The sequence below is a fragment of the Scyliorhinus canicula genome, chromosome 2, assembly GCF_902713615.1.
Source record: "Scyliorhinus canicula chromosome 2, sScyCan1.1, whole genome shotgun sequence".
Classification (NCBI taxonomy): domain Eukaryota; kingdom Metazoa; phylum Chordata; class Chondrichthyes; order Carcharhiniformes; family Scyliorhinidae; genus Scyliorhinus; species Scyliorhinus canicula.
The window spans coordinates 212,126,952-212,153,672 of NC_052147.1; the positions used below are offsets into that span (position 1 = coordinate 212,126,952).

At 45.4% G+C, this 26,721-nt stretch overlaps 2 protein-coding genes across 3 annotated transcripts in view; one reads left to right on the plus strand and one right to left on the minus strand.

The window, feature by feature from the left end:
- LOC119961937 (ropporin-1-like) overlaps positions 1-5,088 on the plus strand; it is a 122,809-nt gene extending 117,721 nt beyond the window's left edge. For both annotated transcript variants that reach the window (XM_038789524.1, XM_038789525.1), the window contains one exon: positions 4,882-5,088. In XM_038789524.1, coding sequence (XP_038645452.1) covers positions 4,882-4,930 — 49 coding nt within the window. In that variant the 3' untranslated portion in view covers positions 4,931-5,088. The remainder of the gene's footprint in view (positions 1-4,881) is intronic.
- Positions 1-26,721, minus strand: part of kalrna (kalirin RhoGEF kinase a) — a 1,222,490-nt gene that overhangs the window by 1,159,958 nt on the left and 35,811 nt on the right. The window lies entirely within an intron of this gene.

Below are 26,721 nucleotides of genomic sequence, written 5' to 3' on the forward strand. Positions count from 1 at the left end.
GTTATGCGTGGAACCACAGGAAGTGGGTGAAATTCTTAATTAGTACGTTATGTCAGTATTCACCAGGGAGAAGGACATGACGGATGTTGTGGTCAGGGATAGGTGTGTGAACTCTCTTGGAAATGTCAATATATCAAAGAAGGAAGAGATGAGTATCCTAAATTGCATTAAAGTAGACAGACAAGGCCCTGGGCCGGATGGTATCTATCCCAGGTTACTGCAGGAGACAAGGTGAGAAATAGCTGGGGCCTTAACAGATATCTTCACATCCTCTTTGACCACAGGCGAGGTTCCAGAGGACTGGAGAATAGCCAATGTTATTCCCTTGCATAAGAAAGGAAGCAGGGATAATTCTGAAAATTATAGGCCAGTGCACCTGATATCATAGAAGGGAAGCTTTTGGAAAAGATACTGACAGGATATTTGCACATTTGGAGGAAAATGGACTAGTTAGTGACAGGCTGCATGGTTTTGTATGGGGAAGGTGATGTCTCACCAACTTGATCGAGTTTTTTGAAGAGGTGACAAAGAAAATTGATGAGGGAAGGGCTGTGGATGTAGTTTATACGGACTTTAGTAAGGCTTTTGACAAGGTCCCACAAGGAAAACTGGCACAAAAACTAAAATCACATGGGATTTGGGGTGGGCTGGCTAAATCAACACAGAACTGGCTTGGTAATAGGAGAGTGAGAGTCGCAGTGGAAGGATGTTTTTCAGAATGGAGATCTGTAGCTAGTGATGTTCCACAGGGATCAGTGCTGGGATCTCTGTTGTTTGTAGTATATATAAATGATCTCAAGGACAATGTGAGTGGTCTGATTAGTAAGTTTGCAGATGACATGAAGATTGGCGGAGTTGCAGATAGTGCCAAAGATTGTCAGAGGGTGCAACAGGATATAGAACATAGAACATAGAACAGTACAGCACAGAACAGGCCCTTCAGCCCTCGATGTTGTGCCGAGCAATGATCACCCCACTCAAACCCACGTATCCATCCTATACCGTAACCCAACAACCCCCCCCTTAACCTTACTTTTTAGGACACTACGGGCAATTTAGCATGGCCAATCCACCTAACCCGCACATCTTTGGACTGTGGGAGGAAACCGGAGCACCCGGAGGAAACCCACGCACACACGGGGAGGACGTGCAGACTCCGCACAGACAGTGACCCAGCCGGGAATCGAACCTGGGACCCTGGAGCTGTGAAGCATTTATGCTAACCACCATGCTACCGTGCTGCCTAGATTGGAGACCTGGGCACAGAAATGGCAGATGGAGTTTAATCCGAACAAATGTGAGGTGATGCATTTTGGAGGATCAGATCTAGGTATGAATTATACTGTAAATGGCAGAACCCTTAGGAAAATTAACATACGGAGGGATATGGGCGTGCAGGTCCACAGTTCCCTAAAAGTGGCAACACGGGTGGCCAGAGTGATTAAGAAGGTATATGGCTTGTGGAGTTTGCAAATTCTCCCCGTGTCTGCGTGGGTTTCACCCCCACAATACAAAGATGTGCTGGTTAGGTGGATTGGCTCTGCTAAATTGCCCCTTAATTGGAAAAAAATAATTGGGTACTCTAAAGCTTTTTTAAAAAGAAGGCACATGACATGCTTGCATTCATCAGGACTTGGGAAATCATGTTGCAGCAATATAAAACCTTGGTTAGGCCACTTTTGGAGTATTGCGTGCAGTTCTGGTCACCACATTATCAGAAGGACGTCAAAGCTTTGGAGAGATTGCAAAGAAGGTTCACCAGGATGTTGTCTGGTCTTGAGGGTGTTGGCTATGAGGAGAGGTTGAATAAACTCACTGGAAAGATGGAGGCTGAGGGGAGACCTTTTAGAGACCTACAAAATTATGAGAGGCATAGACAAGGTGGATAGCCAGAGGCTTTTTCCAAGGCATTTTATGGAATACAATGTTGACAAATGTGAGGTTATCCATTTTGGTAGATATAACAGCAAAAGGGATTATTATTTAAATGGCAAAATATTAAAACATGCTGCTGTGCAGAGAGACCTGGGTGTGCTAGTGCAAAAACGTTGGTTTACAGGTGCAATGGCTGTTTAAGAAGGCAAATGGAATTTTGTCCTTCATTACTAGAGGGATGGAGTTTAAGACTAGGGAGGTTATGCTGCAATTGTGAATCTATGGAATTCCTTACCCAGTGAAGCAGTTGAGGCTCCTTCATTAAATGTTTTTAAGATAAAGATAGATCATTTTTTGAAGAATAAAGGGATTAAGGGTTATGGTGTTTGGGCCGGAAAGTGGAGCTAAGTCCACAAAAGATCAGCCATGATCTCATTGAATGGCGGAGCAGGCTCGAGGGGCCAGATAGCCTTCTCCTGCTCCTAATTCTTATGTTCTTATGTTCTAAGGCAGGAAATGTCAATTACATGGGGGCACAGGTTCAAGGAAAGAGGGGAAAAGTTTAAGGGAGATTTGTGTGGTAACTTTTTCAAGCAAAGATTGGTGGATGCCTGGAACGCACTGCCAGAGTATGCAATGGAAGCAGGCCCATTAGCAATATTCAAGAAGCATCTGGATGGATACATGAATAGGGAGGAAATAGAGGGATGCAGACCGAGTAAGGGCGGAAGTTTTTTTTTAGTTATTACATCATGATCGGTACAGGCTTGGATCCTGTGCTGTACTTTTCTTTGTTCAATTTGTTCTTTTTTCCAATTTCAGAATATCATCTAATGCTGCACATTGTGTTGCATTTTCTGCACCTTCCACCACGTGTTTCACGGTGATGTGGAGATGGCCCACAATTGGGGAGCGCTACGGCAGGGATTCACCATCAGTGTCCCGAATGATCCCGCCGGTGGGTTCGGCCGGAAAGTTTCGGCCCAGGTTTTGAGTTTTGCAAGCAAGGGCTAGTTGGGCACGATCAGTACTTTGCCGCTTTTTTCAACAATACACAAGTTTTGTTCCAGATGTTGCTTCATAACTAAGTTGCAAATGGTGCAATGGAATTTGATGCCACTTTCAAAATGGAAAGGATGTAATCCAACCTCAGTGCAAAGGCCTGTACCAATTTGGAACCAGACTCCACCATGTGCCTTGACAGTGACAAGAGATTCTGTCACAGGTTCTGCACCAAGCATCTCTATGTGTATGTCCGTCAGAATTCTCTTTTGTAGGGCAGCATGGTGGCGCAGTGGTAGCACTGCAGTCTCACGGTAGCGAGGTCCCCGGTTCGATCCCGGCTCTCGGTCACTGTCTGTGTGGAGATTGCACATTCTCCCTGTGTTTGCATGGGTTTCACCCCCACAACACAAAGATGTGCAAGGTAGGTGAATTGAACACGCTAAATTGCCCCTTAATTGGAAAAAATGAATTGTGTGCTCTAAATATTTTTTTAAAATCTCTTTTGTGCTGCCCCATTGCAATCCTTCTCCGAATCCCCTGCATCAGAACTCCTGTATGATCTCATCGTCCACCGATTTGCCACATGTCAATCCCAATTATATACTACCCTCTAAAGTGCGTACTTTGTCAGTAGCTGACCTAGTGATTGTCAGATCAATGACAGCATTTATCTATCAGAGGTCTGATGTTGCTTCCACCATTGATAGTGAGGCTGCATAGGCCAGATAGCAATTCTTGGGCATCTGAAAACAAAAGTGCAAAAGGGGAGGATTGGAGAGAAAAGGGTGGAGTGGCAAGCATGAAGTCCATGGTCACACCATTTCCAGCTTGCATTTCATACCAAACAATGGGAATTTGAGGGTGTATTCACTGATCTTGACCAACCTTTTGAAGTAACTGAACTTTTCCGAACAGATCCTCAAGCCAGACCCCAGGAATTGACCACAGAAGAGTCCAGTAGCCACCTACACCCATTCTCTTTGCAGGACGTGCTTTGAGGGCTCCTGGCACCTTGTAAAAACAAGGTCATCGAATCATAATCCCGACAATGCAGAAGGAAGCCACTCAGTCTATTGAGTCTACACCGACCCTCCAAACAAGCACCCTACCTAGGCCCAATTCTCTGCCCCATCCCCATCACCCATTAACCCCACCTAAACTTTGAACACTAAGGGGCAATTTAGCATGGTCCACTCCACCTAACCTGCACATCTTTGGACTGTGGGAGGAAACCGAACCCCCAGAGAAAACCCACAAATTTGGGTGGAGAACGTGCAAACTCCACACAGACATTCACCTGAGGCCAGAATTGAACCCGGGTCCCTGGCGCTGTGAGGCAGCAGTGGTAACCACTGTGCCACCATGCCATTCTAACGTAGGTCTCCTGCTTTATACCTCCATCACTAAAGCATGCAGCATGTATCTGAGAACCTGGTAACTCTCTTTCAGTTCTATTACTTGTCCTTTTTCTTCCACAAGGCCTTTCAAACATTGTTGCAGCAGCTACTATACCTTGAGTGCATCTCCCCTTTAAGAGGACAGACTGTCTTTAAGAAGTGCAGGCTAGCTGCATGACATGCTATCCATGCATGATGGTGAGCCCCCTGCTGAGTGTGCAGACAGTCAACACTGTGCTTTCTACTGGACTCACAATATAATCATGTTGGTAAGCAGACTGCACAAAGTTTGCATGCTATCAGCCTCTGCAGGATTGGGTGCGGAGTAACTGTGCATTGTGAGGTCCACGTCAATTATCGGGCCTAAATAAATTTTCCCCTATATTGACTGATTATAAATATTTGGCTGATAATACATGCTCACCTGGAATTTTGTAATATTTATAACCATTTTTCAAATATCATCAAAATGATCTCTCAATTCCTTCAAGGGAAGGTTTTGAAGACGTCATCAAGACTTTTGTTAAATAAAAATGAATGACAGAGTAATTATGGAGCAATGCCTTTTTCACATTTATTGTATCTTTTTTCTTGTGACCCATAGTGCTGAAAATGATGGACTTGTCAGAGTGAGTGATTTCACCAACTGCTGACTACACAAGTAATAAATCACACAGCAACTTCGGGAAGTTGAAGGTTACGTAATAGGTGAACTTAACTTCATCTTTAGAAACCACGCCTCTTGGTAATGGAGTACTGCTGCTTAAGTTGCATAGATCAATAAACCTCTTAATCTAGTGAGGTCATGCACTATCTGAGGTCTGTGTTTATGTATCAATAACAGACATGTTCTAAGAGCTCTGAACATCCAGAAAGCATCTCACTGATTTATTCAAGCAATTTTGTTTTATCACCTGAAGAGAATATATTATCAAAATAATAGTCAGCACTGCATTGGCAGGAAAATCTATCAATTCCAACTTCAATTACTGTTTTGTTATATTAATCTCAAACAGAAATCATAAAAATTAACATTTTGTATTAAATTAGCAATCAAAATTAACATTTTGTATTGTATTACATTAGTAAGTAATGACAGATTTTCTAAAATGTATAATTTGTAAGCATTATGTAATTGTAAAATCAAAACTTAAAAGTCAACAGCTCTCATCTGCTTACTGCCCAAATCTTCAAATATTTTTTAATCCGTTGTGTCAAATATACTTTTCACCTCATTCTGCAAATTGTATTCCAAGGACCAACTGTAATTTTATTCATTTGTCTCAGAGATAGAAAAATTAAAATAGAACCGTTTGGCAAGACGCTGAATATGTCTCAGTGACTTGAAAAGGTTCAATACAAAGAGATATTGCAGCTAATTATAGTTCTGTCTAGCACACTCATAGTAAAATTAATTTTTTTTAAATATGCATTAATCACAAGAAAACTCAGCTTAGAATGCAAAGCTAAGTGAAGCACTCTTCCTGAGGTTTACATGGCAACGAGATTCCTTCAGTAAAAAAGAGGGAAAATTATTATTTTTTTAAATTTCAAGTGCCCAATTCTTTTTCCAATTAAGGGGGAATTTAGCATGGTGAATCCACCTACCCTGCAGATCTTTGGGTTGTGGGGGTGAGACCCACGCAGACACGGGGAGAATGTGCAAACTCCACATGGACAGGTGACCTGGGGCTGGGATCGAACCTGGGTACTCGTCGGCATGAGGCATCTGTGCTAACCACTGTGCCCCTACCACGCTGCCCATGAAGGAAAATGATTGAAACAAATTCCCTGAAACCAGTCTATTGCTTCGACCAATTTTTTTAAAATGCAAATGAGACACAGTGATTCTCCAAAGGAAGCCATGTCAAGGTGCAAACAATGCAAAGGCCACATTACAAACCTAACAGGCAGAAACATCTCTGGGATAAGTACATTACATTGATGCTAATCAGAAAATCCATCAAATTCCAAGCCTTCCAGAATTTAACCTCAACTTCTTGTCCCAATTCTTACAAGGCCCAGGCTAGTACATAGATGAATGTCAAGTTGTTCATGCAATAAATCATATAATGCACAGCTTGTATTGTATACTTGTGGTATCAGAATTCCCCTTCCATTGTCCTTCTTCTCATGAATCCCTTGAGGATAGGGCACCCCTTCTCATATGGCACTAGGCATGTGGAATGTGTTCAATTATACTCCAAATTGCTGCCTTGTAGATCGCGAAAAGGCTTTGGGGATGCAGGGGGTTAGTCACCATAGACCCTGACCTGCTCCTGTAGCCGAAGTATTATGTGGCTGGATTAATTAAGTTTTATGAAAATTGTAGCACGCCAGGATGCTGATGTGGGTTCATGCCATTGAACATGAAGTGGAAATAGTTAGATTATTTTTGTCAAAGCTAGATGGGAATGGGATCAGATTTATACTGTAGTGGGGTGGGTAGAGCAGTGGGGCTGGTTGGGGGCCAGCGATAGGTTTCGAAGACAAGATGAAAGGAATGTAAATGGGGAGGATCAAACCTAAGAAGGGTGCTAATAGTGGCACATAAAGTGCCATATGCACACAGTTGGCATCTTTCTCCAGCAGTGCCGACTAACTCTATCCCAATGCTGTTCTTGTCCCTGTGGTGATATGCCTGTAAGCAATATCATAGATGGATAGTGTGCAACCTCCAACCAGCAGGTGGTGGTGCAGACACACCATGCAGTCTCCAGACCGTGGTCATGTGACTAAGAACTCCCATATAAGTGGAGACATGTCCGGCAATCACCAGATGATTGTAGGAGATGGTAGTAAGACATACAGATGAACAGTCATGCTAGGTGTAGTTCCAGAGGAGTACAAATAAACTTCATGATAACTTGCTCTGTAACAGATCGTAATCTTACCATGTGTGATTCAATAAATATCCTGATTTGGACAAGTCTAGGTGTTTGAGTGGTTAGCACTGCAGCCTCACGGCGCCGAGGTCCCAGGTTCAATCCCAGCCCTGGTTCACTGTCCATGTGGAGTTTTCACATTCTCCCCGTGGGTTTCACCCCCCCACAACCCAAAAATCTGCAGGGTAGGTGGATTGGCCACGCTAAATTGCCCCTTAATTGGAAAAAATGAATTGGATACTCTAAAAAATTTTTAAAATTCTAGGTGTTTGGTGAAGTCCTTTGCAAGGTATAGAAGACCAAACAAAACATGGTACCAAGTGTGCTGAAGATTAAAAGATAACGATGGCAGTGACAAAGTTAGGAAATCGGTGGACAGAGCGATCTGGTGAAGTGCACTCTGAGTCGACTCAACAAACTACAGAATGCTGAAGCCCGAGATGGACGGGCTGAGAGCCCCTTGTCACCTTCAGATATCCGGTTATGTAGATGAAAACTGGCAGCTATTTCAAGCAGCAGTTCAAACTCTATGTTTCGCCCCAGGCTTCCAGGCCCAGCCTGATGAAAGGCAACCCATGTTGCTGCTAACGGTGGCAGGTCCACAAGCCATTGAACTGTATAACTCGTTTGCGTTCGGCATTGAAAACATAGAACATATAGTGCAGAAGGAGGACATTCGCCCATCGAGCCTGCACCGACCCACTTAACCCCTCACTTCCACCCTATCCCCGTAATCCAATAACCCTTCCGAATCGTTTTGGTCACTCAGGACAATTTATCATGGCCAATCCACCTAACCTGCACGTCTTTGGACTGTGGGAGGAAACTGGAGGAAATCCACGCACACACGGGGAGAATGTGCAGACTCCGCACAGACAGTGACCCAGCGGGGAATCGAGCCTGAGACCCTGGTGCTATGAAGCCACAGTGCTATCCACTTGTGCTACCGTCTGCCATGCTACCGTGCTGCCAGTGCTGAGGAGGATCGAAAGAATTATGATGAAGCTGTGAGACACTTTTATAAACATTGTTCCCTTAAAAAGAATAGCACGTTTGAGCGTTACATGTTCGGTATGCGTACCCAAAAACCTGGTGAATTATTTGACAGTTTTGTCACAGACTTGAGGCTAAAGGCCCAGTCATGCAACCTCCGCAGCCTGAAATCTTCATTAATCCGCGACCAAATAGTCTTTGGTTTAGTTAATGATAAGCTCCAGGAAAGGTTATTGCGGGAGGAAGATTTGGTGCTGGAATAGGCAGTTAAGATTTGCCAGGCGAGCAAGATAGTTGCTCAGAGAATAGGCACATCTCGGAAGAAGCAGTCAGCGCCAATAGTGCTGTGACACATGTCATGAAGGAACATGGGTTTGGTGCGGGTGACCATTAAAAGCAGCTGACAGGAGCCGCCGGCGCCATTTTGTGCCAAAAGTGTGGCACTCGCCATGCCCCACGACAATTTCCGGCCTTTGGAAAAGTCTGTTCCAGGTGCGGCCGTATTGGGCATTTTGCAAAAAAATGTTTTGCACCTCCTACAATGGACCATGCATGATCGGTGCATCTCATTCTCTCAGTTCCTTCGCCTCCATTGCATTTGTTCTGATATGTCATGAACATGTCTTCACCTTCCTTAATCGTTGCTTACTGTAGCAACAGGGCTCTGAACTTTGTCTGTCCCATCTCTGCCCTCACCCACTCTCCTCCCTCCAAGAACCAGAATAGAGACTCAGTGATTTGGCCTCCACAGCCTTCTGCAGCAAAGAGTTCCACAGATTCACCTCTGGCTGAAGAAATTCCTCCTCATCTCTGTTTTGAAGTATCATCCCTTTAGTCTGAGATTGTGTCCTCTGGTTCGAGGTTTTCCTACAAGTGGAAATATCCTCTCCACATCCATTCTATCCAGGCCTCGCAGTCTCCTGTAAGTTTCAATAAGATCCCCCCCTCATTCTTCTAAACTCCAACGAGTACAGACCCAGAGTCCTCAAACGTTCCTCATACGACAAGTCTTCATTCCTGGGATCATTCTTGTGAACCTCCTCTGGACCCTTTCCAAGGCCAGCACATCCTTCCTTAGATAGGGGGTCCAAAACTGCTCAGAATACTCCAAATGGAATCTGACCAGAGCCTTTTATAGCCTCAGAAGTACATCCCAGCTCTTGTATTCTAGCCTTGAATGCTAACATTGCATTTGTCTTCCTAATTATTGACTGAACCTGCACATTAACCTTAAGAGTATCTTGAACAAGGACTCCCAAGTCCTTTTGTGCTTCTGATTTCCTAAGCATTTCCCATTTAGAAAATAGTCTATGCCTCCATTCCTCCTTCCAAAGTAAGAAATCTTACAACACCTGGTTAAAGTCCAACAGGTTTGTTTGGTCCCGGTTGAGGCCGTAATCATGCAAGGCCTCAACCGTTACTTTGGATTCATGTCTCACTACATTTACCCCTCACCATCTGGCCTGGGCTTACGAAATCCTACCAACTGTCCTGGCTTGAGACAGTTCACACCTCTTGAACCTGTGATTATCGCTCTCTCCAGTCGCACCGTCTGGACCTTTAAAGACTTAATTACCTGCAAAGACTTGCAATCAAAGTATCATCTTGCATCATTGACTTTGTCTATATATGTTGGTGGAACACACCTCCTCACTCACCTGATGAAGGAGCTGCGCTCCGAAAGCTAGTGTTTGCAAACAAACCTTTGGACTTTAACCTGGTGTTGTAAGACTTCTTACTATTCCAACTCACCATCCTGTTCTCACGTCCACATGTCCGTCCTTGACCTGTTGCAATATTCCAGTGAAACCCAGCAGAAATGGGAGGAACAGCAGCTCATTTTCTGGTTAGGCCTATTACAGCCTTCCAGACTTAACAGTGAGTTCAACAACTTCAGATTGTGAACTTTTTCGACCACCTTAACCCCATTTTTATTTCTCTCAATTTATTTTTATTTTCATTTCTTCCATTGATCTGTTTTCCCCTCACCGTTGTTCCCCTCCCCTTTCCCACTCCACTTGGGCCAATTGTTCCTAGTTGCCCTTTAAACACTGCTCACTTTTGTTCTCGTGTGGAGATGCTGGCGCTGGACTCTGTTTTGCAATTCACACATTTTAATCTCTTTATGTGCCACTATTAGCACCCTTCTTAGCCTCAATCAACGCCTTTACATTTCTTTTATCTTTTGTGCTCGACATCTTTGATATCTCCATCTATCGTTGGCCCCCTGTCCAGCCCCACTGCTCCACCTCCTCCACTACTCAAAGAATGGAGCTGGGTGAAAAAAAATTAGGATAAAAGTGACATAGGAGGTCAATTTAAATTGCTGATTGAGAATTATAGGATCCTGACAGTGCAGAAGGAAGCCATCCAGCTCATCTAGTCTGCACCCTAACCAGGCTCCCACCCTATCTCTGCAAACCTGTAGCCCCTCCTAACCCTCACAGCCCTGCACATTAAGGGGCAATTTAGTATAACCAATTCACCTAACCTGCACATCTTTGGACTATTAAATTTGATCATCCAACTCAGAGAAAAGAACCCAAAGCAGGCTGATCCACAGAGGAATCTAGATCATTTGGAAGTTGAGCTCAGAAATGGCAAACAAAATATAATGTTTACAAGTGGAAGGTGATGAAACTTCACTTTGAACAGAGATTAACAATTCAGTTTCATCACATAGCACAGCTGGGTTTTGGGGCATCATTGAAATTATAGGTACATTATGCCATAGTGGTAATCAAGACAAACAGGATCTTAGCTTGAATAGAACACAAATCTCTGGTGTGACACTGAGCCTCATATTGATCATAACAATCTACAAATTTCTGAATGCTACATATGTAGACAGGGACCGGGCTGAGTGTGGTTCACATCGACCCATCTCACTTTTAAATATGAACGTTAAGCTGCTGGCTAAGGTCCTTGTGTTCCAACTGGAGTCTTGCCTCCCAGGTATAATTTCGAAGGATCAAAGAGGCTTTGTGAAAGTCCGACAATTGTTGGCCAATATTTGTCACCTTTTGAATGTAATTCTTTCCCCCTCCCAGCACTTGAGCCTGAGTTTTTAGTATCACTTGTCGCTGAAAAAGCATTTGATAGGGCGGAATGGGGTTATCTATTTGAGATTCTCAGGCGATTTGGATTCGGCCATTAATTTGCTTCCTGGATTTGTCTGTTGTAAAATACCCCTACTGCAAGCGTTCGCACTAACATCCTACATTCCACGTGGGTAGGAGCACTGGACAGGGCTGTCCCCTTTCTCCACCAATCGGTTCACCACCAATTTCTCAAGGACAATTAGGAATGGGTAATAAATGCTAGCCTTACCAGTTATGCTCATGTCCCAAAAAATAATTTTTAAAAACTTCCCCAACCTCCACCTCAATAACAACAACTCATATCTATGTCGTGCCTTTACATAATAAAAAGTCCCAAGGTGCTTCATGGGAACATTATAAACCAAAGTGTGGAACTTTAGCGATATTAGGTCACATGACTAAAAAGTTGGTCAAATATGTTTGAAGGAGTGTCTGAAAGGAAGAAAGTAAGTTGGAGTGTTGGAGAGGTGTCGGGAGAGAATTCCAGAACTTAGGATCTAAGCAACTGAAGGCAGGATTACCTTTAATGGAGCAATAAAATTTGGTTGCATAAGAGTCTAGAGGAGTGCAGCTATGTCAAAGAACAGAGCTGGATGGGGTGAGATCATGGAGAGATTTGAAAATAAAGATGAGAATTTTAAAATCAAGAAGTTGCTTAATTAGGAGTAAACATAGGTCATAAGTGAACCAGACTTGGTACACATTAAAACATGGACAGCAGAGTTTATGGAAGATAGACTGTGGGACACCAACCAAGAGTCTGTTGCGGTTGTCAAGTCTGGAGTTAACAAAGGCATGAGTGAGGGTTTCAGCAGGAGATGAGTTGAGACAGGTGGGTGATGTTACGAAGGTGGAAATAGATGGTCTTAGTGATGGTGCAAATTTGAGATCAGAAGCTCATCTCTTGTTTATGAACAGATTATAATCTCAGGCTGTTTTTGTTGTGTTTGGTCCCTTATACTTTATGAAGTAACTCACCAAACACTTTGATAAGTCAAAACCAGGATCCTTTTATTGTGTCTCATAGAGAGCATGTTATCATGGAGTCTTGCTACTCCTCTGGAACTTACACCTAGCACTGACCAATTACATGTACATCTTATTCCCCTCTCAATCTTCTTCTCAAGATGGCTGGATGTGTCTCCCTTTATATCTGGGTCCCAGGTCACGCAACCTTGGTCTGGAGACCGTATGTTGTGTTTGTACTGTCACCTGCTGGTTGGAGGTCGCAAACCATCCAACTATGATATAACCCATAGGCATATCATCACAGTTTCACGGGATTGGGATGGAGTCAGTAGCTAGGGAACAGAATTTGGAGCTGGAACTGATGACAGTGTTGTCAGTCTTCCTCATATTTAATTACAGGAAATTTCTGCTCATCTACTACTGGATGTTGGACAAGCATAATGATAATTTAGAGACAGAGGAAGAATGGAAAGAGATGGCAGTGAGGTAAAAAATACAATAATTGAATACAATTAATCATAGAATGATAACAACATTGAAGCAATTCAGTTTGTCATGTCCATGCCAGATCTTCATGTGGCCCAGTTGGACAACAATGGAGTGGCTGGACAGTGTTGATCAACTGTGTTAATGACGAAGCAGGATGAGGAGGGAAAGTTTACCTTTGTATCTTTCACATATGGATTTGTGGTTTTACGTGCTCTCCCGGTACTGTGACAGAGTCAGAAACCTAATTGGAGCGATTCAGAGATGGAATTCCTGGAAAGATGGGAATGGATTTGGAATTTGACAACATAACTTTGGAGAAGAAAGGGAGGTTGAAATTTTGGCAATAGCTTGAATGGACAAAGGAATCGAGTGATTTTCTGAGTTGAGGGGTGATGATGGCAGATTTGAAGGAGGTTGGGACAAAACCCGAGCAGAGAAAAGTGTTAACAACATCAGCCAACACTGAAGCCAGGAAGGAACGTTAAGTGGTCAGTGAATTAATAGGAATGGGATTGTGAGAGCAGGAGGTGGGTTCCTGGGCAAGATGAGTTTGAAAGGGCATAAAGGGTGCTAGGAGAGAAATTAGAAAAGGATACAATTTCACAGTGTGTGTGTGTGTGTGTGTGTGTGTGCATGTGTGTGTGTGTGACGGTTGTGGACCTAATGCCTGGGTGGTCTTGGCCCAGCAGTCGCGCCTGGACCCCTTTTGACTGCGGTTGAAAAGGTTTCCATGTCTGATTCTGGATTGGATCAGTCAATCTCCTGCATCTCCAAATCAAGGGGCTTATCCACCTCACTGGGTATTTCAGGAAGGAGCACCACCAGTAGTAGGGGCTTTGATCTGTCCTCTAGGACCTGTAAGGCTTGGCTGCGGAGGTAGCCCAAGTCATGTGCCTGTTCCTTTCTTCACCTTGTACTCGTACGGAGTACAAGACTGGTCCTGATCGCTTTGCCACCATCCCTGGGATCCACAATGCCCCGTTGGTGAAATTTCAGATGTAGACCACGTCGCCCGCCACAAATTCCCTGATGGGCCTAAATCGCCATGTTTTGGTGTGTTTCTGCCGGTCACAAACCTTTTCACCAATGTCTGGCAGGACGAGGCTCAATCCTATGTGCAGCCGACAACCCATTAACAATTCGGAGGGTGCCAATCCATTAATGGCGTGTGGTGTGGTCCAGTAATAGAAAAGGAAACGGGTCAGAAGGGTCTCCAGAGACATCAAGTAATTGCACATTGTGATCACCATGCCACCTCCCACCACCCACCATGAGCGCAGACATGCCTTTTTAAGAACATTTTCAAATCTGCCAAGTGTATAGAAATAAAAATTCTGTATATACTTATGTAAAACGTGATCTCATGTACAAGGTGCACCCATGATTGTGGGCCTAAAAAATGTAAATGTATAAATGTTGATTGTAGTTTTTTCAAAATCAAAGTCCAAACATGTCAAAGTATAATCTTGGTGACTTAATGTTCAATTTCATTGTAAATGTATAAATACTAATGCAAATTAATGATAAATTAATTTTTAAAACATTTATGCAATATAATATATGTGAAATATTGGTAATAATATAAAATAAGTAAACGTTACATAAATAAATAATATGAATACTTTAGTGTTGTTGGTTTTTGCTTTATTCCATTGCAGTGGTCTTTGTTGCATTTCACTTGGACCCAAATCAAGAAGCATGTCAACTTCGCAAAACATTATCAATATAAAATCGATTGCATGATTTTTGGCTTGAAAAATTGGTTTCAAAAGTTTGATTATTATGAGTATATACAAAAACTATTTTGTCACAGGTGACCAGCTGTTTCTTTGCAGGGAAGAATGAATAAAGTTGTTCACAGCTTATTCAAGATTTATAAAGTGGTGGGTAATTCTCATTACAAATATCTGCGGCAGAATTCTCAGTTCCTGACACCATTAGCGGGATTCACCGACCCCCTCCCGGATTGGAGAATCCCCGGGGAGCGGCGCGAATCCTGCCCCGCCGCCCTGATGCGGCTGCCGTCTTGTCCAGCGCCATTTTTTGGTCGGAGTTCACGCCACGCCGGTCAGGGGCCGTTGGCAGTGGCCCTACCGGCCCCGATGGACCGAGCGGCTGTCCGTTTCTGGCCAGTCCCGCTGGCGTGAATCACTCAGCTCATGTACCGGCAGGACCTGGCAGGTAAGTCGGCTGGGGCGGTCCTCGGGGTGGGGGGGGGGGGATTCGACCCCGGGAGGGCCCCCACGGTAGCCTGGCCCGCGATTGGGGTCCACTGATCTGTGGGTGGGCCTGGCCATGGGGGCACTCCTTCCGTGCCGGCCCCTGTAGGGCTCCGCCATGGCCAGCGGGGAGAAGAGAACCGCCCCGCGCATGCGCCAAAACATGTTGGCGGTTCCGCACATGCACAGAATCACGACGGCCCTTTGGTGCATGCGCGGACTCGCGGAGTCTCTTTGGCGCCGGCTGGCATGGCGCCAATCCCATCGGCGTCCACCTGACCCCTGAGAAAGTGGAGGTAAGTGGAGAATTCCTCACCTTGAGGGCCCGTTGATGCTGGAGTGGTTGGCGCCGGTTTTCCCGCCGGCGTGGGAACTTAGTCAGCGCCGGCCCTAGGGTTGCTGGCGCCCCAGGCAAGCTGAACTTCGGCGCCCTTTGGGGGGGGGGGGGGGCCGAGGGGGGGGCGGGGCCGAGGGGGGGGGGGCCGAGGGGGGGGCCGAGGGGGGCGGACCCGAGCGGGGGCGGGGGGCGGGGGGACCGAGGGGGGGGGGGGGGCAGGGGGAGCGGACCGAGCGGGGGGGCCGACCTGGGGGAGGGCGGCCACCGCGCATGCGCTGGTTGGCACCGGCCCAACTGCGCATGCGCGGGACCCGAGTCTCTGGCGCCCCCTAGCACATGGCGCCCCGGGCGACTGCCCGAGTTGCCGGTGCCTTGAGCCGGCCCTGAACTTAGTCCCCGGAAAGGAGAATCCCAGTCCACGTGATGGCACCGGGGCAGGATTCGTGGACTTCCACGACAGCAAAACTGCTGCCGTACCTAGACTGATTCAGCAATTGTTGAGGGGCTAGCACCGGTACCACGTGGGACAAAATTGATTCCAATGAGAAACAGTGCAGTACAGGCCAGATTTGCAATTGGCACTCAGGAGGCTGACAAGTTGCAAGCGCATATACACATTTCACGCCCCACACACACTATTCCAGCCAACAACAGGGCAGGGAGGAGAACGGCACCCGTTTCACAGACACCGAGCTGGCGACCCTCCTGGACACAGTGGAAAAGAGGCAGGCCACCCTGTACCCTGGCCCGGGAAGGAAGCTGCCAGCTGCCACAGTGCCCCGTCGCAGGTGGCAGAGGTCGTCACGCCACCAGCAACAAAGTCCAGACCAGCCTGCAGTGCCGGAAGAAACTGCACGACCTCCTCAGGGCGGCCAGGGTGATGAGGCAATACTGTGCCCCGAGCATCAACCCAGTCTCACACACCTGTAACCTGTTCCCGCCCCCTCACCCGGATGGTGGGCAAACCGCACCTTGCACCACATGCCGGTACCCATCCTGCCTGCCATGGCCGGGAGCCCTGCCCACTGAAGCCACCAGCTACCCTCCCTCTGGGCTGCATTCTTCAGACTATCTAACACTGTTAGAACATAGAACATAGAACGATACAGCGCAGTACAGGCCCTTCGGCCCACGATGTTGCACCGACATGGGAAGTCAAAAACTAAAGGCCATCTAACCTACACTATGCCATTATCATCCATATGCTTATCCAATAAACTTTTAAATGCCCTCAATGTTGGCGAGTTCACTACTGTTGCAGGTAGGGCATTCCACGGCCTCACCACTCTTTGCGTAAAAAACCTACCTCTGACGTCTGTCCTATATCTATTACCCCTCAATTTAAGGCTATGTCCCCTCGTGCTAGCCACCTCCATCCACGGGAGAAGGCTCTCACTGTCCACCCTATCTAACCCTCTGATCATTTTGTATGCCTCTATTAAGTCACCTCTTAACCTTCTTCTCTCTAACGTGAACAACCTCAAGTCCATCAGCCTTTCCTCATAAGATTTTCCCTCCATACCAGGCAACATCCTGGTAAATCTCCTCTGCACCCGTTCCAAAGCTTCCACATCCTTCCTATAATGAGGCGACCAGAACTGTACGCAATACTCCAAATGCGGCCGTACCAGAGTTTTGTACAACTGCAACATGACCTCATGGCTCCGGAACGCAATCCCTCTACCAATAAAGGCCAACACACCATAGGTCTTCTTCACAACCCTATCAACCTGGGTGGCAACTTTCAGGGATCTATGTACATGGACACCGAGATCCCTCTGCTCATCCACACTGCCAAGAATTTTACCATTAGCCAAATATTCCGCATTCCTGTTTTTCTTTCCAAAGTGAATCACCTCACACTTCTCTACATTAAACTCCATTTGCCACCTCTCAGCCCAGCTCTGCAGCTTATCTATGTCCCTCTATAACCTGCAACATCCTTCCACACTGTCTACAACTCCACTGACTTTAGTGTCGTCTGCAAATTTACTCACCCAACCTTCTGTGCCCTCCTCTAGGTCATTTATAAAAATGACAAACAGCAACGGCCCCAGAACAGATCCTTGTGGTACGCCACTCGTAACTGAACTCCATTCTGAACATTTGCCATCAACCACCACCCTCTGTCTTCTTTCAACTAGCCAATTTCTGATCCACATCTCTAAATCACCCTCAATCCCCAGCCTCCGTATTTTCTGCAATAGCCGACCGTGGGGAACCTTATCAAACGCTTTACTGAAATCCATATACACCACATCAACTGCTCTACCCTCGTCTACCTGTTCAGTCACCTTCTCAAAGAACTCGATAAGGTTTGTGAGGCATGACCTACCCTTCACAAAACCATGCTGACTATCCCTAATCATATTATTCCTATCTAGATGATTATAAATCGTATCTCTTATAATCCTCTCCAAGACTTTACCCACAACAGACGTGAGGCTCACCGGCCTATAGTTACCGGGGTTATCTCTACTCCCCTTCTTGAACAAAGGGACCACATTTGCTATCCTCCAGTCCTCTGGCACTATTCCTGTAGCCAATGATGACATAAAAATCAAAGCCAAAGGCTCAGCAATCTCTTCCCTGGCTTCCCAGAGGATCCTAGGATAAATCCCATCAGGCCCCGGGGACTTATCTATTTTCACCTTGTCCAGAATTGCCAACACTTCGTCCCTACGCACCTCAATGCCATCTATTCTAATAGCCTGGGTCTCAGCATTCTCCTCCACAACATTATCTTTTCCCTGAGTGAATACTGACGAAAAGTATTCATTTAGTATCTCGCTTATCTCCTCAGCCTCCACACACAACTTCCCACCACTGTCCTTGACTGGCCCTACTCTTACCCTAGTCATTCTTTTATTCCTGACATACCTATAGAAAGCTTTTGGGTTTTCCTTGATCCTACCTGCCAAAGACTTCTCATGTCCCCTCCTTGCTCGTCTTAGCTCTCTCTTTAGATCCTTCCTCGCTTCCTTGTAACTATCAAGCGCCCCAACTGAAACTTCACGCCTCATCTTCACATAGGCCTCCTTCTTCCTCTTAACAAGAGATTCCACTTCTTTGGTAAACCACGGTTCCCTCGCTCGACCCCTTCCTCCCTGCCTGACTGGTACGTACTTATCAAGAACACGCAATAGCTGTTCCTTGAACAAGCTCCACATATCCAGTGTGCCCAACCCTTGCAGCCTACTTCTCCAACCTACACATCCTAAGTCATGTCTAATGGCATCATAATTGCCCTTCCCCCAGCTATAACCCTTCCCCTGCGGGGTATACTTATCCCTTTCCATCACTAACGTAAAGGTCACCGAATTGTGGTCACTGTTTCCAAAGTGCTCACCTACCTCCAGATCTAACACCTGGCCTGGTTCATTACCCAAAACCAAATCCAATGTGGTCTCACCTCTTGTTGGCCTGTCAACATATTGTGTCAAGAAACCCTCCTGCACACATTGTACAAAGAACGACCCATCTAATGTACTCGAACTATATCTTTTCCAGTCAATATTAGGAAAGTTAAAGTCTCCCATAACAACTACCCTGTTACTTTCACTCTTTTCCAGAATCATCTTTGCCATCCTTTCCTCTACATCTCTAGAACTATTAGGTGGCCTATAGAAAACTCCCAACAGGGTGACCTCTCCTTTCCTGTTTCTAACCTCAGCCCATACTACCTCGGAAGAAGAGTCTCCATCTAGCATCCTTTCCGCCACCGTAATACTGTCCTTGACTAGCAATATTGTTTTCTGTTTCCATCTCCCCCCCCTCCCTCCCCCCCTCCTAGGAGAAGGTCGCTCTTAACTGCCGGGAGTGGAACAAAACTGGAGAGGGATTGCCAGACCTGCGGCCCCTCACCGTGGCTGAACAGAGAGCCCTGGACGTCGCCGGCGGCCCAGAGGAAAGGGAAGTTGCTGGGTGGAGATCAGCTGCAGGTGAGGAAGTGAGACCCCTTGCATTCCCTATGCCACATGTGTCAAACCCAAATACCACCTCCACCCTCATCCCCGCCCTCACCCCCACACACCCCTTACCCACACACTCACCTCTACACCAACCTCACACCCATTCCCCCAGGACCCCGGTCTAATTATGCATCTTTTAAAAATTCATTTATGGGATGTGGATGTCGCTGGTCCATATTTATTGCCCATCCCTAGTTGACCTTCAGAAAGTGGTGGCAAGTTGCCTTCTTGAACCGCTGCAGTCCTTGAGGTGTAGGTAAACCCACAGTGCTGTTCGGGAGGTTGTTAAGGAGGTTGTGTCTTGCAGGTCCTTCTGGTGAAGCAGCAGGTCTATCTGGTGTACCCCTCCCCAGCCAATGGCACAGCCGGAGCCTAGCCATGTGCCAAGCAATGAAGGCGAAAGCAGCATGGTTGGCAGCCCTCGACAAAAGACCCAATGCACCCTGGAGCTCAAATCAGAGGATGACACAGACTTCCTATCACAGCTGTATCCAACAACGTCCACCAGCTGAGAGATACACACCTCGGTGGATGAAGTGGCGCAGTCCCAGACATCAATGGTCACTCACTGTGCTCCATGACCACGAGCATGCACAGCCTGGTTAAGACCAGAGTGGGCCTCCAAGACTGGCTGTGCGAGGTAGCAGGGAAGCCTCAGATGATAGCTCCGCTTGCACCCCCCTTCCGTGGAATAGCCTGGGGGCCATTGGGCACCCTGAGGTAGGAGGAGGTGAAGGGGCCCATGCCTGTGACTCCCGCAGGGAAGGTGCCGGAGCACTGCAGCGCCACCCCCCCCCCCCCCCCACCCGCCCCCCCCCCCCCCCCCCCCCCCCCCCACCCCGACCGTCCCCACCACCGTCACCCCATGGATCCGATGGCACCGTGTGATGGAAAGACCAGCTCGCATGCAGGGATCACACATTTGGATGGTGCAAAGGGCTACCGTGGGCAAGAGTCAGACATTGTCATACAATGCAGAGTATCAGAGCTCATCACAGAGCGGGTTGTTATCATCTTCCATCCCATGGACCAGTCCCGGTATTACTGCCAACCCATGCTTGCACCCTGAAATGCGGCAGGTGTGTATCACGGAGGGGGTTACAGGCGGGGCCTGTGGGGAGGGGGTGGGCGAGGGTGTGGATGTGGGATGCGGTGTCTGTGCCACTAGCCAGTTCCCTCCCCCCTCTAGTCAGTGTACCTGGAGACGATCAGGGAACCCGTCTGCGTTGGCCCTGGCGCACACATCGTGCGCCCTCCGTGCCTGCCTGGGCCCCATGCCCTGTCCATCCATGCCCTTCTCCGCATCCTCATCGTCAGATGTGGCCTGGCGTTCATCCTCATCCTCCAGCACATCACCCTCCTGCTGTGTGATATTGTAGTGGATGCAGCAGGCCGCCACCATGCGGGCGACCCTCTCGCATCATACTGGAGGGCCCCTCCAGGGTGGTCCAGGCATCTGAACGTCAACTTCAGTAAGCTGAAGCACCACTGGCCGCTGCATGGGCGTCTTTGTAGTGGCTCTCGGCATCGGTCTGTGGCCTCCGGATGGGCGTCATCAGCCACGACCGCAGTATATAACCCCTGTCACCCAGGAGCTAAACCCCCAGCCGGGGGTTATATCAGGAATCGTCGGGTGTGGCAGGATCAGGGTGAAGGCGTCATGTACACTGTCCTGGTATCAGACACAGATGTGCATCTGATGGTCACATATCAGCTGCACGTCCATCGAGTGGAACCCTTTTTGGTTTGTGTAGAGTGGCTTGCCAGCTACAGGTGCTCGTTTGGGACACGCATCCCCTCGATCACCCCCTGGATCCTGGCATGTCGGTGATGGTGGCATAATCAAAGACCCCTCCCATCTGGGTTATTCTCTCTTCCAATCTCTTCTACCAGGCAGTACAAAGAAAATTACAGCACAGGAACAGGCCCTTCGGCCCTCCCAGCCTGTGCCGATCCAGATCCTTTATCTAAACCTGTCTCCTATTTTCCACGGTCCACTTCCCTCTGTTCCCCGCCCGTTCATATATCTGTCTAGATGCATCTTAAATGATGCTATCGTGCCCGCCTCTACCACCTCCGCTGGCAAAGTGTTCCAGGCACCCACCACCCTCTGCGTAAAAAACGTTCCACGCACATCTCCCTTAAACTTTCCCCCTCTCACCCTGAAATTGTGACCCCTTGTAAGTGAATGTCACTTCACTTGGGAACTTGAGTGTATCTTTATTTTCCAATGTCTAGATAAATGTTGTGATCTTTTCGGTTTACTAGAATATGCCATGTATTGCTGCATAACCTCACCTTCATTGATAAATGAGCATATGCTATCTGACTGAGGCTCAGGTAATAAATCAACAGACACATTTCTTTCAAATTAACCAAGTCCATGAACAGTTCTCAATCAAGCAGTAGATTTACAATAACTATAAACCATCCTTCTTAAAATGTCAAAATAATAGACACTTTTCCTTCACTGGTTCTGAATATAAGATTGATCTTTGAAGCATTTGAAGCACTTCCTATTTCAAAATGCGAGCAGAGAGCCTGATCTAACTTAGTCTGTCTGCTGGCCTCAGACTCCCTGGCTGACTAGCTGGTATAAAATGAGGCATAGGCATATTCAAAATCTCTTAAAAATTGCAAAAACAAAGAGCATTAGAAATTTGTATCTCTCATAATTACCTTAGGCTAACAGCCTTTCATGGGTTGTCAGTTACAAAGGATGTACAGAGGCCTATGTTCCAATCACCTTTGTAGTTCCTGTGAAGAACACTACTTGACAGATTGACACTAATAACTATATTCAACAGTCATCAAATTACTAAACATGTTTCTGTTTGAAAGGAATCAAACTTTGGATGTATATTAATATTTATGGCTCCAAGCCATGGATTATATTCTGTGGCTTGCAGAAAAAAATATTAGCCATGTGTGCTGTTAATCATTAAGAAAGATTCACCAAAATATTCAAGACAAAAACAGCTAATTTTTGTCAGTGGTTTTACTATTATATAATGTACATATTTCTGCAGAGGCTAGCTGACTTTTGCCGGATGTGAATTATATTATTGATTTATAAATATGTTTCTGCTCTTCACTTTTCCTAAGTGGTACAAAAGTCATAGAACGTGCACTAACGGATTCAAAAACAGCTTCTTCCCTTCTGCTGCAGACTTCTGAATGGTCCTCTTATGGACTGAACTGATCTCTCCACGCACCTTCTCTACTGTCTAACACTACACTCCGTATGCTTCACCCGATGTCTGCGTCTATGTATTTACATTGTGTATTTATAATATGTTCTATGTTTTTCATGTATGGTGCAATCTGCCTGGACTGTACACAGAACAGTACTTTTCACTGTACGTCGGTACCCGTGACAAATCTAAATCTAAGAGAGAAGGGAAGCCTGGAGTATTGTGGTGGATGGGTGGGCAGTCATCAAGGAGGGGATGTGTTTCTGGAAGCAGGATGTTGACAAGGGCAAAACAAGGCAAGGAAAGACATGTCAGTGATCATTACCCCGTTGCAGCTGAAACTGCTTAGCTGTAATTCAATTGACATGCCTGGAGTCTAACCACGCAATTATGTCTACTCAAGCCACACTTCTGTGTGTGCCATTGATGTTTGCTCAGCAGTTAACCCTTCGTGCACTGACTTCCAAAATCGCTGACTTCCATGATGTGCCTGAACTATTGTCTGACTGGAAAACAGTTGACAATGGCGCACTGCCTGAGGATGCTGCTCCTAACCCTTGGTTGTGTTCTGAGGTGCGTATTGACAAGTGCCCCCAGAGACCAAGTTGAGTGCAATGTCTTGGAGTGAAGGTTGTGACAATTCCTGTGTCTCAGATGAGAGTAGAGTGGCCAAAGCTGTGGACATGCCGTGATGTGGAGAAAGGGTGATGTGGGGTTTTGCCCACTAGCATGTGAATAAAGGACTGGGCAGCAATGTGGTGCCTAGGACATGAGTCAGTGGGCTTTGAGAGACAGCTTCAGATGATGAAGGGGCAATGAGTGGTCCTTTGGAGATAGAGGCTAACTGTGAAGTCTCTCTCTTCAGTACTGCAGTGAAGAGAACATATGAAACTTGGACCTTGGTGAACTTGTAATTCTTCTCATTCATGGGAAGGAGAGAACAAGAAGACATCAGCAGAGGCACCCAGCTCGCCAAAGGTGGGAGCAGAATTGTGAAGAGAAAGGGTGGCAGGGCTCCACCTGCAGAGCACAGAGAGTTGTTGCTCAGGGGCACATCACTAGACCCAGGGCATAGACTGTGCTTAGCATACTTGCAGATGTCTGAGAACTAGTGTCGCCGAAGACAATGTGTGTCCAGGAACTGGTTGGTCACATTTTGCACCTTCTTCAGGAGTCATGCACATTTCCTGGGAATCGAGCACACACCTCAAAGATGCATTTTGTGTTGCTACAGACCAGCTGAATAGGGCGGCATAGTAGCTCAGTGGTTAACACTGTTGCTTCACAGCGCCAAGGTCCCAGGTTCAATTCCCGGCTTGGGTCACTGTCTATGCGGAGTCTGCATGATCTTCCCGTGTCTGCGTGGGTTTCCTCCTGTTGCTCCGGTTTCCTCCCACCACAAGTCCCGAAAGATGTGCATGTTAGGTGAATTGGACATTCTGAATTCTCCCTCAGTGTACCCTAACAGGCGGCGGAATGTGGCGAGTGGGATTTTCACAGTAACTTCATTGAAGTGTTAACGTAAGCCTACTTGTGACAAAAATAAAGATTTCAAAAATGAAAATGTGATGCCGAGGAAGAAGTTCTGCTTGCAAGGCTGCACTGATACTCTGGAGTTTAATTCTATTCACATTTGGGGTGAGTTGGAACTATCTACACAATTATGCCTCAGAGATTAAATTAGTCAAGATTGATGATTGTGGTTGATGTACCTTTTGTGATTTTACAATAAAAGTATCGCATGGGTCAGTAGCAACTCCTATAAGTGAATGTCACTTCACTTGGGAACTTGAGTGTATCTTTATTTTCCAATGTCTAGATAAATGTTGTGATCTTTTCGGTTTACTAGAATATGCCATGTATTGCTGCACAACCTCACCTTCATTGATAAATGAGCATATGCTATCCGACTGAGGCTCAGGCAATAAATCAACAGACACATTCCTTTCAAATTAACCAAGTCCATGAACAGTTCTCAATCAAGCAGTAGATTTACAATAACTATAAACCATCCTTCTTAAAATGTCAAAACAATAGACACTTTTCCTTCACTGGTTCTGAATATAAGATTGATCGTTGAAGCATTTGAAGCACTTCCTATTTCAAAATGCGAGCAGAGAGCCTGATCTAACTTAATCTGTCTGCTGGCCTCAGACTCCCTGGCTGACTAGCTGGTATAAAATTAGACATAGGCATATTCAAAATCCCTTAAAAATTGCAAAAACAAAGAGCATTAGAAATGTGTATCTCTCATAATTACCTGAGGCTAACAGCCTTTCATGGGTTGTCAGTTACAAAGGATGTACAGAGGCCTATGTTCCAATCACCTTTGTAGTTGCTGTGAAGAATACTACTTGACAGATTGACACTAATAACTATATTCAACAGCCATCAAATTACTAAACATGTTTCTGTTTGAAAGGAATCAAACTTTGGATGTATATTAATATTTTTGGCTTCAAGCCATGGATTATATTCTGTGGCTTGCAGAAAAAAATATTAGCCATGTGTGCTGTTAATCATTAAGAAAGATTCACCAAAATATTCAAGACAAAAACAGCTAATTTTTGTCAGTGGTTTTACTATTATATAATGTACATATTTCTGCAGAGGCTAGCTGACTTTTGCCGGATGTGAATTATATTATTGATTTATAAATATGTTTCAGTTCTTCACTTTTCCTAAGTGTCCATTCAGAACAAGCACTTACATAATGTGATGTGGATAGATTTGTTACATATTTCAGACGAAGAGGCTGGATAAAATCAGTCAGTGTTGCCTCATGGAGCCTTATAATACATCCATTAAGATTATTCTGTATTGCAAGTTATATCAATATTTCAAGACACGATACATTAATTGCTCATATTAACCCAAGTGCAACTGGGATTTTATAGCACGGATGTTAGTACAACGTTTGAAATATCAGTACTACTTACATTAATTTGTTTAATCTTTGTAATGGGTACTGTTGATATTTTTAGTTTACTCATAATTATTTACTGCTGTGTTAAACTTATATTGGAATATGTGGAATGTGCAATGTCATCAACATTGCTGATAGTATTCAACACAGACTACAATATTGTGTTATCACTTGTTAAGTGATTGTAAAATGACCTAGATTCATCTCACTGTCTGAAGGTTTTTATTGCTATTTGTGGAATTCATTATAACCGTTGTAATACAATGGTTGCCACATGATTTATGTTGTGCCATGTAAAGCATTTTTCCAGTTATTTAATTGGGGAATTTAATTATGATCTGACTATTGAATTCTTAACTAAGTATGGAAATTATTTCAATTCAAAGCTATATGATTGTGTAGGGTCAATGAGCTAATCTGGTATCATAGGATACTGCGCATAGAAGGAGGCCATTTGGTTCTTGGAGTCTGCACCAGCTTCTTCAAAGTGTAATCCAGTTAGTCCCACTATCCTTCCCGTTCCCCTTATCCCCACAAATTCTTTTACCTTAAAGTATTTATTAACTTCCCCTCTGAAGGCTACAATTGAATCAGTTCCATCACTCTATCAGCCAGTGCATTCCAAATCCTAACCACTCGAGGTGTTGTTACAACACCTTGGGCTACTGCACAGTCAATTCCAGCCCCACTTGACCCTGAGTCACAACATAATTGAAATAAGCAATTCATTCTTAGAAAAGACCCAAGTCTTTGGTCTTTGGCTGCCCAATGACTACAGTCACCAGGTTTGTAAATTTGAACACAATTAAGTTTTTATTAATAACACTAACTATAATTAAATAGGCAGCAAATACAATTGGTTAAGAATTATCTAATTCCTAACCCCCTTCTTTAACACACTCTACCCTCTACACCAGTGTTTTTCAAACATTTTTCCCGGACACAGTTTTACTAACTGATGGACCTTCTGGACCCATGCAGGATGACGCTCTCGACACACCATTATTGCTCTCAAATAATGCAGCAGATAAACCTGCTTGGTACTCATGATCTCACTTGCTTCATCATTCAATGTTACATTTCTGCGAAGGACTTCAGCGAATGATTAAATTCTTCCCTTAAAAAAAATCAAGAGTCTCGACTTTGCCATGCTTCATCTTCAAATGCCTTTGAAAATTTGAGAGTTTTAAATTTTCATTTGTCAGTACTTCACTGCATATAATACACATGGGCTTTGCATCCTGATTTGCCTTGGCACAATTAAAACAATACCTAAAAAAAAATCATCTTTCTACTACTTTGTCCCCGATTTCAGTTTCTTCTTAATTGTTTGTTCACCAGAGGTCCTGGAGCTCTGGAT